Genomic DNA, 13,550 nt, shown 5'->3' with positions numbered 1-13,550 from the left:
CTTGTCACCAGCACTACTCAAGTGAGGAAATATACCTTTCCACAGAATCAAGACCTCTTTTTTTTTTCAGACTAAATTTAGACTGCTAGTTTATTTTGACAAGACTGCTTCAGTAGCCATTTTTTCTCTAGAATCTTTTACCTGTTAGCCTGACTAACAGTTTCCACTTCAAATCATAGGCAGCTTGGGAGCACCTTCCCCCACCAAACTAGTTACTTCAGAGTTGACTATTACCTGTTCAAGAGCAAAAACATGTTGATTGAAATAGTACTGGATTTGCTCATTGGCGATGTTTATGCAGAGCTGCTCAAATGAATTTCTTTGAAAGTTCTCAAATCCAAAAATGTCCAAGATCCCCACATTCATGCCATCCTCTGCACTACTGTATCAGAAAGAAGGATAAAACACTTTAGGGGAGGAGACGTCTCAGAATGATGAGAACAGATGTACCTGTGCGTACCAGTGCATGTACCCCCTCATGGAAAGTAGCATCCTGCCACCTCTAAGGGAAGAAATAGTTTGTGTTTTAAACTGTTAATTCCTTCAGTCATTCAGTGGTATCTTCAACTTCTTTTAAGTAGTAGAATTCTTTAAACTCAGAAGCTCTATATTTAAAACTGATTAAAGAACTACTCTGAAGGGGCTGGAGCTGGTCTTCACTCATCCTTCCACCTTACCCACCCACAAAGCTTAGTTGGAAGAGTACATCTTAGAATTCGATGTTGTCCATTACTCCGCTGTATAGGATATCACTAGTGCTTCAAAAAGAAAAAGTAATAAAAATAGTAATAACCCAAGATACTGTGTCCTAAAACTTTTCATGAAATGCCCCATTTGAGTCTATGAGAATTTCATTATCCCCATTTTACAGGTAGGAAAACCGTAGCTCAGAATATGCAGTTGATTAAGCTGCAGAGTTTGGATATGAACCCAGGCTGTCTAGCTCCCAGCAAGCCTGTTCTCTTAAACGCTACACTAGAATGACTCTATCAATCATTGCATCTCTTGAGTATAAACACTTATGCTCTCCTGGACCCATCTGTCTTTTAAAGGAGAAGGCCTAAGAGTTTTGCTAAAGAAAACCAGAGAAGACTCAATTTTCCTCTTGCAAAGAAACAATAGGGTTCATGGCAGCGCTCTTGAAGCCTCTGCTGCCCAGGGGAACTTGCCATATATTTTTGTCTGGCTGCAGGAGTATATTGATGCGATTTACAATCCAGCTGAAGAGCCTCCCATACAGGGCTTTTGACATGGCGTCTCGGACATCGGCGGCTCGGTCCACGGTGTTCGCGCGGACGATGGTCTCACCCCGAGCAACTACGCAGTGTGAGGTGAGGGCCTCCTGGAGCTCTTCCGGGCTGATGCAGAGAATAAAGGCAGCTGGAACAAAGGTGAGGGATGACATTGGGGAATTTAGCCATTCATTCATTCGTTTATTTGATCTGCATTTACATGATATGTGCCAGGCTCTATCCTAGGTACTTAAGAGTCAGAAATAAACTATCATAATACTGTGAACCATTGATTATATACCAATGGTGTATATAATTATATACCATTATATATCAATGCTGATTATATAACCATTGATTATATGGATGGAGTGAATGGTATTAAAATTGCTTAAAAAGAGGAAAAGGAAAGCAAAAAAAAAAACCCCAAACTAGATCCCCTCACCTCAAGAAGTATTCACACTGATGTGGTTTCTCCCAAACTGTTCTGAAAGCTTTTCATAATTTTAGAAAAAAAAGGGGGGGGGGGGTGAGGAGAAAGAGGTCTTTGATCAAATAAGGTGGAAGAATTGCTGCTAGCTGTATTATCTGCCTAAAAGAGTCACAAAGCACATTACTATATTAAAAGCCCTATAGAGATTTCCAGTTTAACAAAATGGTTTTTTACTGAATTTAAATAATTTTCCCTTTTAACTCAGGATTCTTATTCTTTTGCTGCCATAATTACCTATAGAAATTTTTAAAATTTTCTACCCTGCAGGTCCTGATTTGGGGAATTCAGAGTAGGGTTCAACTACTTATAGTTTTTAAAAGTCTTGTAGATAAAAAAAAACAAAACAAAAAAAACCTTGTGGATGATTTTCTAAAGCAGTCAGAGTTAAGAACAACTACCCAAAGTTCCCTGCCATGGAATTATTTTATGAAGAATGCCTATTTACAGCTTGTGGAAAGAACACTGATGTTCCGCAGGACGTCATTTGGAAAATACTGGTTAGTAAAAACACTCAGAACCAGTAAAAGGAACAACAACTACACTATGTTTAACAGAATCTTGAAAAACTACCAAAGTGAAAGAAATACGTACTTTGGCAACAAAAGCCCAGCATCGAATAATTACCATTTTCCAAAGCTTCAGCATTGGGAACTTCGCTTTTATCAGTTTGATGTTGAGAGGAAATAGCTGCAAACTCAATGTTTCCAATATTCAAAATCCCAGCCAAAATTCTGTAGACGGAGTGCACCTCCTGAAAGGACATCCAGAACCATGTTTAAAGGTCACTGTCAATCAGACCAGTGAAGTCCTAGTCCTGAGACAGAAATTGTTCGTTGTCCACCAAAGTACATTTTCCCCTTTGTCCGTATATTGAATTGGGTGTCTGTGGCAGGGGGCATATAATGAAATTCTTACTAATGGAGCTAGCAGTATGACTTGGACCACTTCTGAACCCCAGGATAACAGGAGTGAGCCTGTCTCCTCCTGCATTTTCTTTCCCATTACTGACTGCAATTCCCAGCAGCTCAACTTCAAGTATGCCATTGATGAGGATGCCTTATATGAACAATTACATGGGCTAGATCTGTTCCAGAATCCCAAACCACTTACCTTGGGATGGTTACATAAAAGAACTGACTTTCTTTGTTCTTTAAGCCCCTCTAGGCTTTTAACCTAACACAAACTCCCAAATTCAGGTATACCCTTCCTTCAAAGCAAGAAAGATATTTCCTTAAACTCTTTTGAATATAGCTTTTATGAAATAGGAGGGAATTCATTGATGGCTCACTAGACCATTTTGAAGTTAAATTATGGAGTATATAGTTACAAATGACGTCAGACTCACTGGAAGTTATCTAAAGTCCTGTCTTTATATTGAAAGTGAAATACGTAAGTAGCATTAGTGGCAAAAACTAAAGTAAATTTGTTTATTAAAACATTTACATTTTTTGCAGTTGAGACAATAAAATATATGATCAGGAAATCCTCCATTTTATGTTTAAAGATAGAGAAAAATAGTTACACACACACACAAAAACACACAGGCAGGGAACTTAGATTTAGTGCTATACATTGCAGAAAACTAATAAGAACTGTCATTAAGCCATTGATAAAGCATTGCTCTCCATATTGAGCCTTCCTGTAAACATTACTCAGTAAAGCCAAAAAATGGAAAAAACAGAGCACAAACTGTAACAGTGACATCTGCTGGCTCTCTGATAATGTTATAAAGACAAATGAGGATTTAAAAAGTGGTTTCTACTGTAGATAAATATTTTTCTCCACACTTCTAAATCAAAGGCAAGATGTCATGTTTCTGCTTTCAAGAATTACTGTTTTAATCACAAAACTTAAGAGTAGCTAAGGAGAACATCTATTAAATGTGTTTTTTGGACTTGCCTCGATTTAACATGACAGCACCTCATTACCTTGATCAATACTATGTGAGGCTTGCTGAATGCACTGAGTGACTTCTCACAGAGGCAGATCCCAAAGGGTAAAACAGACTCTGTAGCAGTGATTTTTTACATCTGTTATCTCTATGCCCATTTATCTTAAGAGGTTATCTTAAGCTCTTGATATACTCTTAGAAAAAAAATATTTCCTCTAATTAAAACACATACATACATACATACATACACACACATCACATAAAGACAGGACTTCTAGGCATTCTACCACCAGGATGATCATCCCCAAAGGAAACAGCTCCAAAGATCATACTCGAGACAGCATACTGCTCCTTGCTTCTCTGGCAATATTCCCTTCTGCAAGATGCTTAGACAGTCATTGAAAGTGGAAAAGTACCTTATGACCTTGAATGAAAACTCTGAGGTTCAAATCCCATGTGAATCGTTGAAGTTAATAGTGGTTTGAGTCTCTTTCCTTGCTTCAGTAGGTGCGACTAGGGAGAGGGCATGCAATCTTCACCTCATATGGAGGCATTAGCCTTTGGGTACTACCCTACACTATTTCCAGACTATTCCACCCATTCTACTCCTTCAGCCTCATCTCTGGGTTAATTCATTCTTCCTTTCTGACCTAGAAATCTACATCTACCCATATTCAGGTAAAAAGTCGCTGTATACAGACATGGTAGAATCCAATCAGTAGTATGTCTGTCGTGGGATTCACACCACCATCCCAATACTTTTTGATCAATTTTTTTTCTTTCTTTCCCACAGACAGCCTGGGAAGGTTATTTCACCTCCCTCACCTTGTTCATTTTGTCTCTCCTCATCTCCATCTATGGAGCTTTTCCTGGCATTCTTGGCATGGTTTTCCATTGTAGAATAATAGAGCATTGCTCTACTGTTTCTTTTTATTTCCTATCAGTTTCTGATTTTCTCTATGATAAAATGGAATAATTCCATTCAGGAAAAGAAATGTTATCAAGAACTCCTCCAGCTGGACTTTCCAATTTATTGTTGATAGATATCAAGTCAGTTTCACCACCAATCAGCAAAAATAAGGTAAAGAAGCATTTCTCCATCAAAGTCCCACTGAAGGATGTATGTATAATCTTTGCTGCTTCTCTCTTTTTCTCAGAAGACACTTCTTTCACTGATGTGGGTTTCTGCTAGATAAAGTTGAGGCTTATTATGAGAAGTACATTGGTTTCTCTGTTAGCCTTCCCTGATTTAAGGAAATCACCCCTGGCCTAGTTCAAAGGCATCCCAGGTTTCTCCCATACCTCTCTAGGAACGAACTTACCCTTCTAATCTCTCTCTAACCTTGTTTCTTTGTTCTAAGTCTCTTTAGCTTTTTTATCCATTCTGCCCTCAGCATTGCATTAAGCCTGCTGAAGGGCCTTCTACTTTACAGGCTCTATGTGAATACTTTTAATTTGTCACCTTTTCAGGAATGCACAGCTTTTGGCATCTTGAAAGTCAGTGGCAAGTTCTATTGTCATTAAAACACTGGAAATCTTCAAGACCCCCCAATTCAGTCTCTCTTCAGCAGTACTCCTTCAATTCATAATCTATTTAGAAGACAGGAAAATTTTGCCCTAGTCTCAAGGAATCTGCAGTTTATGTTGAATCTTGACCATCACATAGACCATCTGCCAAAAAAGTTTTCATGTAGAATTAAATATAAACACATCTAAAACTTCAGTTTATTTAATATGTTGTAATTCCTATACCAGCATGATTGGCACAATATTAAACAAAAACAACATGATTTGACTGTGAAAATAGGAGTCAGAAAGCACTGATCTTCACAATACTGTTGTTCTAGTTTGGTAGCTGCTGGAATGCAACACATCCGAGATGGATTGGCTTTTAATAAAAGGGGATTTATTTAGTTAACATATAGTTGTTCAGAGGAAAGGCATCTAACCTCTGACTGAGGTTCTTTCTTACGTGGGAAGGCACAAGGCAATCTCTGCTGACCTTCTCTCCAGGCCTCTGGGTTCCAACAACTTTCCCCGGGGTGATTTCTTTCTGCATCTCCAAAGGCCTGGGTTAAGCTGTGAGTGCCAATATAAGGTATACTGAGCTGCTTTTTGCTGTACTACGTTGAGCTCTCTCATTTAAGCATCAGTCAATTAAATCAAACATCATTCACTGCAGCAGGCACGCCTCCTAGCCAATCGCAGATGTAATCAGCAACAGAAAGCTTCACATACCATTGGTTCATGCCCACAGCAGCGGAACTAGGCAGTTCACCTGGCTAAGTTGACACTGGAACCTAACTACCACAACTGTTTTAGGTCTAATTCACCCAACGCCCCACAAGGAGCCATCGTTGTTCGTGGGCACCACTCCTTCCACCAGAAAGGTATCTTTATGATAAGCTTAGGATTAAGTTTTCTTTCAAATATGTGTGTCTGGTGTCCAAAACTAAAATTCATGCTCCCGAGTACACACTAAAGTTTGCCACTCATCATTTTGCTGAAAGGGTTTGGGAAAAACTGAAGGTTTTTCAGTGACATTATAAGAAAGGACCAGGACCATAACTTTGATTGAATTGACCAACTCATTTAAGCTCAGTCTAGAAATGTCTGCCAGAAAAACTTAAGAAAAAGTTCTGTCACACCAGCTATTTGGCATCTACTGACTGACTACATTCAACAGAATCTTTCTGAATTTAGTCAAATTCAGAAAGTTTATAAACATAAAGTTAACTGATGAATTAAGTCCATAAAATAGTTTATCTGTAGAAACATAGCTACAGAATTTAGGGTCAGAGAGCTAAGATTCAGCCTCTTCCATTGCCAAGGTTGCTAATTGACACAAGTTGGTTTATTTCTAGTATGAATTCATATAGAACATGGTGAAGATACAAACACATACATACATTAAATTCTGGTCATTCATGTAACAGCACAGACCAGACATAAATTAAGAATATATACCATCTTTTACATTTCTTTAATATTCATGCACACACTTCTGTGCTTTTATTCGCCAGATGTTAGGGAAGGTTTACTTCAAGGATGCATACTTAATTTCTTCTGTTTTTAATTTTTTTATCTTAAAATAGCATCTGTTTCATTATTTTTTTTACAATACACTTATATTTTTAAAAAAGAACCATATTATACCTTCTTCAGTTGCTAAGCCCACTCTCTTCACAATATCCTATGACACATCTCTGTGCTCACTGAAAGCAAAATATTGTTAACACAATGGTTTGACTTCTCTATTGTCTGTATACCCTTAAAAGGAAATATGCCCGCTAACACGTTGGCAGATGATAAAATGGCTCCAATGACGCCTCCACCACGCTTTGACTTTTCTGGCGATATGTCTTTAATCACCAGCTCTATAAGTTAATAACTCACTAACAATGCTGAAAACTGTTTAATTGCTCTCTTCTACGAGGCAAAGGAATTATAGTTCTATTTTTATCTGACCTTTGGGATTTTTCACTGTCTATCAGTTTAAAGTCTATTAAAGGCTGACAGAGAAAATTAACAGCTGACTAGAAAAAAAGAAAGGTATTATTATGACTAAAATCAACCATGCTGGGAGATAAGGGTTAGCCAAACTAAATGGATTAAAGAAGCAATCCTTTAACCAGAGTGGTGGTCCCAGAGTAACTGGAGTGTCTTATAATCTAACCCCTTGAGATTTAACACTCTCACCCAACTCCTAATCATTCACTTCCTTTGTTGGAAAAGCAAAAGAAACGATATATTTTGCAAAATTGATGGCAGGAAGCCTAGAAATTATGACATAAATGTATCACAGGATAATATTTGAGCCTAGGGTTATAAATATTTTCTGTCACCCCTAGCATATATTTAATGATAGCCTGTACCTTGTATGATAAGAGTAGTACAGTGATTAGAGCTACAGTTAATAATGTGCAACTGTGTACCCAAGGAGAAAGATGTCCCTGTAAAAAAGTTGAAAAGATTTAAATTAATTTGTCTTGGAGCATAAGGAGTTACTTGCATAGGTGTATAGCTATGGCTTGGGTGTAACCTACACATCCCTGTACTCCAATGGCACAATTCCCTTTAATGGTTGGAATGACCCTAACTAAAAGAAATGCAGTGTTATTTTGGTGTTTGTTATTGCAGCTGTAATGAATTGGTAACAATGATAACAATTCCTAGGCACATGGTATTTACAACACTGTGTCTCCTACTTTTAGGTACACCTGAGGATCTTGCTAAAATGTAGATTCTGTCTCAGTCATTCTTGGATGGGCCTGAAAGAGTCTGTGTTTCTAACAAAGCTCCAAGAAGATGGCGTTGTGGCTGGTCCTCAGGCCATGCTTTGGGTAGCAAGACCTTATAGCCTGGCCAGAATGGCATTTACAAGTTGTCTTGCAAAGTTAGAGCATCCATGTCTTCATTTGCATTCATCCAAGAAATGGATGAGTGTTTCTCTATCTTGACAATCACTTACCTTGTCAGTGAACCCAATAATCCTGAAGCAGTGCTGAATTGCTTCAAATTGTCTTTTATAAGATTCCTTAGAAGTTATATCATGCATCACCCTTCCAGTTTCATCAGCTATATACCTAAACAGAGGAGAGAATGACCAAACAATGAGCGTCGACTTGGAACATGGCACTCCAAATGCTAGGGCAGGTGCAACTGGAGCTCCTTGTTTGCAAGAGCATTTCCCTCACAGTCTAATGCTACAGTGGAATAAATGCACATGACTAAATAAAATGACTGTAGCTGAATTTTTTAACTTTCCATAGGAAATGCAAGCATTGAAATGTAGTTCCTGCCACCTCATCCAGGATATGTCAGTTAGATGGACTATGGGCTTTTGCTGGGTTGAAAGGATTATGTGCCCTAGAAAAGCCATGTTTTAATCTTGATCAAATCCTGTGGGTGCAAACCATTCTTTTAAATCCCTATTCAATAATGTAGGTTGGAATTATGATTAGATTATCTGCAGGGAGATGTGATGTGCCCAAATGTGGGTATTAAGTTTTTGATTAGATGGAGATGTGTCTCCACCATTCCAGGTGGGTCTCGATTAGTTTACTGGAATCCTTTAAAAGAGAAAGCATTTTGGAGAAAGAGAGAGAGCCACAAGAGAGCGAGAGAGCAATGAGAATCACAGAGCCCATCCAGCCAGAGACCTTTGGAGATAAAGAAGGAATATATCCCTGGGGGAGCTTCATGAAATAAGAAGCCTGGAGAGAAAGCTAGCATATGTCATTATGTTCACCGTGTGCCTTTCCAGTTGAGAAAGGAAACCTGAATTTCATCGGCCTTTCTTGAGTGAAGGTAACCTCTTCTTGGTGCTTTAATTTGGACATTTTTATAGAATTGCTTTAATTTGGACAAGTTCATGGCCTTAGAATTGTAAATGTGCAACTTAATAAATTCCCCTTTTTAAAAGCTGTTCCATTTCTGTTATATTGCATTCCAGCAGCTAGCAAACTAGAACAGGTTTCCATTTAGGAAAACAGCTTTACTTATTTCTGAGTTTTCTCCATTGCTAATAGTACATTTATTTAACAACTAAAATTCCTGACACTTACCTTGGAGGCTTTTCCTCAGGAAGTCTAAACTCAGAAAGTTTCTTTTGGTGATAAAGGCCAGCATAAATATAGTAAAATATGTGAAAATTTTTCTCTCCCCTGAAAAATAAGGGGAATGGGATATTATTAATAATATATTCTGGGCTTCCCTGCCCCAAATAATTTACACCATTTCCTTTCCTATAAGTGCAAAATATTATTCTATATAAAGAAGTGTTTTCAAAGTCCCCTTAGGGAACTGGGGAGAAAGGAAGAAATATTCAACTTCCCCACCTGGAGAATTTCTGATATTCTTGCAAGCAGTGAAGACAACCAGATCAATGGGCTGAGCCTGCCATCTTGGAGTTTGCCCCTCTGAACCTTTCTCCTGCAAAGGATAGGCTAAGCCTACTTAAAATAAAGCCTACAGAGAGCCTCTTTTGTTGCCCAAATGTGACAGCTTGGCAGGTGAACTTACTGCCTTCCCCACTATGTGGGACATGACTCCCAGGGCTGTAAATCTGTCTGGCATCATGGGACAGAAATCTGGGGATGAGCTGGGACCAGGTATCAAAGATATGGAAAAGTCATCTTGACTCTTGACCAAAAAGGGGAAGAAAGAAATGACAAAATAAAGTTTCAGTGGCTGAGAGATTTCAAACAGAGTCGAGAGGTTATCCTGGAGGTATTCTTATGCATAATACAGATATCCCTTTTTAGTTTATGGTGTCTTGGGGTGGCTAGAAGGAAGTACCTGAAACTGTTAAGCTTGTTCCAATAGCCTTGATTCTTGAAGACAATTGTATAAAGATATAACTTACAATTTGTGCGATTCTGAAAACCTTGTGTCTGTTGCTCTTTTTATCTAGGGTGTGGACAAATGAATAAAAAGTATGGATAAAATATAAATAAATAATAGGGGGGACAAAATGTAAAATAAATTGGGTAGATGGAAATACTAATGGTCAATGAGAGAGAGGAGTAAAGGATATTTTTTAAAAAAGAAATCAGAACAAGATTTGAACTTATGCTCCATAATTCTTGCCTTTAAACACTACTTCATACTTCTTTCAAGCCATCAGCAAATATGTAAGAATTTTTAATTTATCTCCCTGTCATTATCATGTAACTAGATTGTGATGTGCTCAGAAAATGCCATCTTATTTTCAGAACTTTATTGAGGTTTGGCTTTGAACATGATCAATTTTTTTTTAATGTTTTTATTGTAAATTATAACATATACACAAAGCAAAGAAAGAAAAAAGCAATAGCTTTCAAGTAGTTACAGAACAGATCACAGAGTTTGTCATGGGTAATTCATTCCATCTTCTCAGATTTTTCCTTCTAGCTGCTCCAAGACACTGGAGGCTAGAAAGAATATAGTACAGTGATTCAGTAGCCATACTTATTTGTTAAATGCAAGTTTTTTCTGTTATACTTCCTCTTTCTCCCACTCTATAGGGATCTTTAAGCAATACCCATTCCAACTTTTTACATGAATAATTTTTATAAATGTTCCATGTGTGCTTGAGAACGTGTACTCTCTTATTGCTTGATGGAGAATTTAGTATATGTCCATTAGATCAAGCTTGCTAACTTTGGTGTTCAAATCCTATTTTGTAGACTTTTTTTTTTGTTTGCTTGATCTATCAGTAATGAAAAAAGTTGTTAAAATCTCCTTCTATGATGGCAGAATTGTCTAAAATCCTGTAAAAGTCCATCAATTTTTGCTTTATTTTATAGTTAGTTTATGATTCCTTATATTTTAAATTTTCTTCTTAATTATATTGAACTTTATATGATTATATTACCCTCTATTATTAATAATAGGTTTTGTCTTCATGAAAGTAAATTTTTAAAAAAGGTAAGAACAGATGAGTAAAGCAACATGGATAAAAACAAATAAATAGTAGGGTGGATAAGGAGTAAAATAAATTGGGTAGATTGAAATACACAGTCAGAGAGAGGGAGGGGTAAGGGGAAATGATGTCTGGAGTGAGATGTTTGATCTCATGGAATTTAGAAGCAAGGAATAGAATAAATATGGGCCTAAACGATAATAATTCCAGGCTGAAAAGTATAAGCAGTAGAGGAGCTCAGAAGAATAAAACAATTCTAGCTAGAACAGCAAGTGTTTCAGATGAGAGATAACACTTGAACTGGGCCTTAAAAGAAGAGGATATTGACATAAGTGCAAAGCAAAGCATTCCAAGTGGAGGGGTATGGTAGGAATGGAAGCCCTTTGGTATAAAATTAATGGCTCATATGGTAACCAGAACAAAATAGTATGATGTAATTGCAGAGAATGGGATGAGAATTGATACTGGACAAAAGTACTCAAACGACCAATTCTGAGACTCTTGAAGTTTCAGAGAGAGAGAGTTTTTTCTTTTTTCTTTTTCTGGAGTGATGCAAATGTTCTAAAAACGATCATGGTGATGAATATACAACTATGTGGTAATATTGTGGACCACTGATTGTCCACCATGTATGGTCTGTATGTGTGTGAAGATTTGTCAATAAAAATATTTTTTTAAAAATGTTGGGGAATGGAGATTATTGTTTTAAGTCAGAATAGGGGTTCTCTAAGGAAATCAAACCCTGAAATAGGAGAAGGAGCTACAAAGAAGAAGAGAAAGAACATGTCAAGCAGAGAGAGCAGCACATGCACAAGGCTCTGATCATGACACCAATGTAGGACAAAAGGAATACATTGAGCTAGAAGTGAGAATAGGGTACACAGACTGGCAGGGCCAGCCCACCCAAAGCCTTGTTAGATCATAACAATTTTGTCAATTTAAGCAATTAGGACTCTTTGAAGTGTTATAAAGTGGGATGAGGGAGCACTGTAAGTTTTGGTATGAATAGATTGGTCTAGCAGCAGGATGGAGAATAGATTGTAAGAAGCCAAGATGGAGAAAGGGAGACCAAATAGGAGAGCCGGTGGGAGAGCATAATAGATTGGATAGAGTAATGGCAGTAGTGATGGAGAAGAAAAGTAAGGGTAAAGATACATTTCGGAGGGTCAACCAAAGAACATCCTACCAGACTGGATGAGGATGGTGAATGAAAGGGACATGAAATTTGCCTTCCTGATTTCTTGTGAGCAGTGATGGTGGCACCATTGATTAAGATTTGGAAGCCCTTACAGGACCTTATGAATTGAAACACCTTGTGTGAGTGTCACTTACTGTTTTTTGCTTGTTTTGGTTTTTGGAGGGTGCATGGGCTAGGAATCAAACTTAAGTCCCACATGGCAGGCAAGCATTTTACCACTGAACCACCCATGCATCCATGTCACTTACTCTTTATCTTCTGTTAAAACCACAGGCTTTGGCTGACCCATCTTAATCTTAATCTTCCAATTATTTTTCTGCAATACCTCCAGTTTTCAAATCTTCCAAACTTCTCCTATCAATATACATCCCTGCTGTAAATTCAATTTGATTTTCATCCCTATACCCATTAGACTGGCTAAGTTTTATTGCAGTACAAACTTCCCCAGATCTTAGTGCTTCCATTCAACAAAGGCTTACTTCTACTCAGAGTACATGTCTACTGTAGGTCAGTAGGGGGACTGTGCTCATTTCAGGCACTCACGGACCTATGCTGATAGAACACGACCACCTTGCACTTTGCAAGTCACTTTGCCAAAGATAATAAAGAGACTCTGGTAGGTGTTGCCATTAAATGTTCATTTTCCAGAACTATTCACATGACTACACCCAGCCACAAGGGGTCAAGAAGTGGCCCTAAATGGGGCAGAACCAGAAAAAAACAGAAGTAACCCCAAAGGGGAAGAACCAGGAAAGTTAGGTGAAGAGTACTGATGACTTGCACAAGACCCATCTTCCCTTCACCCAATATTTTCAGTCTATTTTACCCTTTCAGTGCTATCATAGTGAATTAATGTAATAATAATAATAATAATAACAGCATATATTTTATTAGGCACCAATTATATTTCAGAATCATATTTGGCATAAATCACATATCATCTCATTTAATTATCATAGCAACACTTTGATGTTGTCATTATGATACCCATTTTGTATAGGAGAAAACTAAGGTATAAGGATTGTTACTAAGTGTATACAACATGAAGTCACATAACTATGAGGGGAACCTTCTTCACATTATCCTTGTAAAAGACCACTTCATTTTTTTTACTAGATATTTGGTACTTAATTTTTAAAACTTAATGAATTAAAATTTTAATAAGTAATAACATTTAATATCTATTAATAGGGACTTAAAATAGACAAACTAATGTCTTTTTCAGAGAAGTTGTTGGTTTACAGAAAAACCATACATAAAATACAGAGTTCCCATATACCATCCTATTATTAATACCTTGTATTATTGAGACCACTTTATTTTTATTTATA

At 37.4% G+C, this 13,550-nt stretch overlaps 1 protein-coding gene across 1 annotated transcript in view; it reads right to left on the bottom strand.

Annotated features, from left to right (window-relative positions):
• MYO3B (myosin IIIB) overlaps window positions 1-13,550 on the bottom strand; it is a 510,258-nt gene that overhangs the window by 304,140 nt on the left and 192,568 nt on the right. The window contains exons 15-19 of the mRNA XM_077151780.1: window positions 9,184-9,282; window positions 8,088-8,202; window positions 2,350-2,476; window positions 1,170-1,380; window positions 235-382 (exon numbers count right to left, since the gene is read on the bottom strand). Of these exons, the coding sequence (XP_077007895.1) occupies window positions 235-382; window positions 1,170-1,380; window positions 2,350-2,476; window positions 8,088-8,202; window positions 9,184-9,282 (700 nt within the window). The remainder of the gene's footprint in view (window positions 1-234; window positions 383-1,169; window positions 1,381-2,349; window positions 2,477-8,087; window positions 8,203-9,183; window positions 9,283-13,550) is intronic.

This window comes from Tamandua tetradactyla, chromosome 3 (assembly GCF_023851605.1).
Source record: "Tamandua tetradactyla isolate mTamTet1 chromosome 3, mTamTet1.pri, whole genome shotgun sequence".
In the NCBI taxonomy this organism is placed as follows: Eukaryota; Metazoa; Chordata; class Mammalia; order Pilosa; family Myrmecophagidae; genus Tamandua; species Tamandua tetradactyla.
Note: the sequence above shows the minus strand (reverse complement) of the source record. Positions and strands in the feature narration are given on the sequence as shown.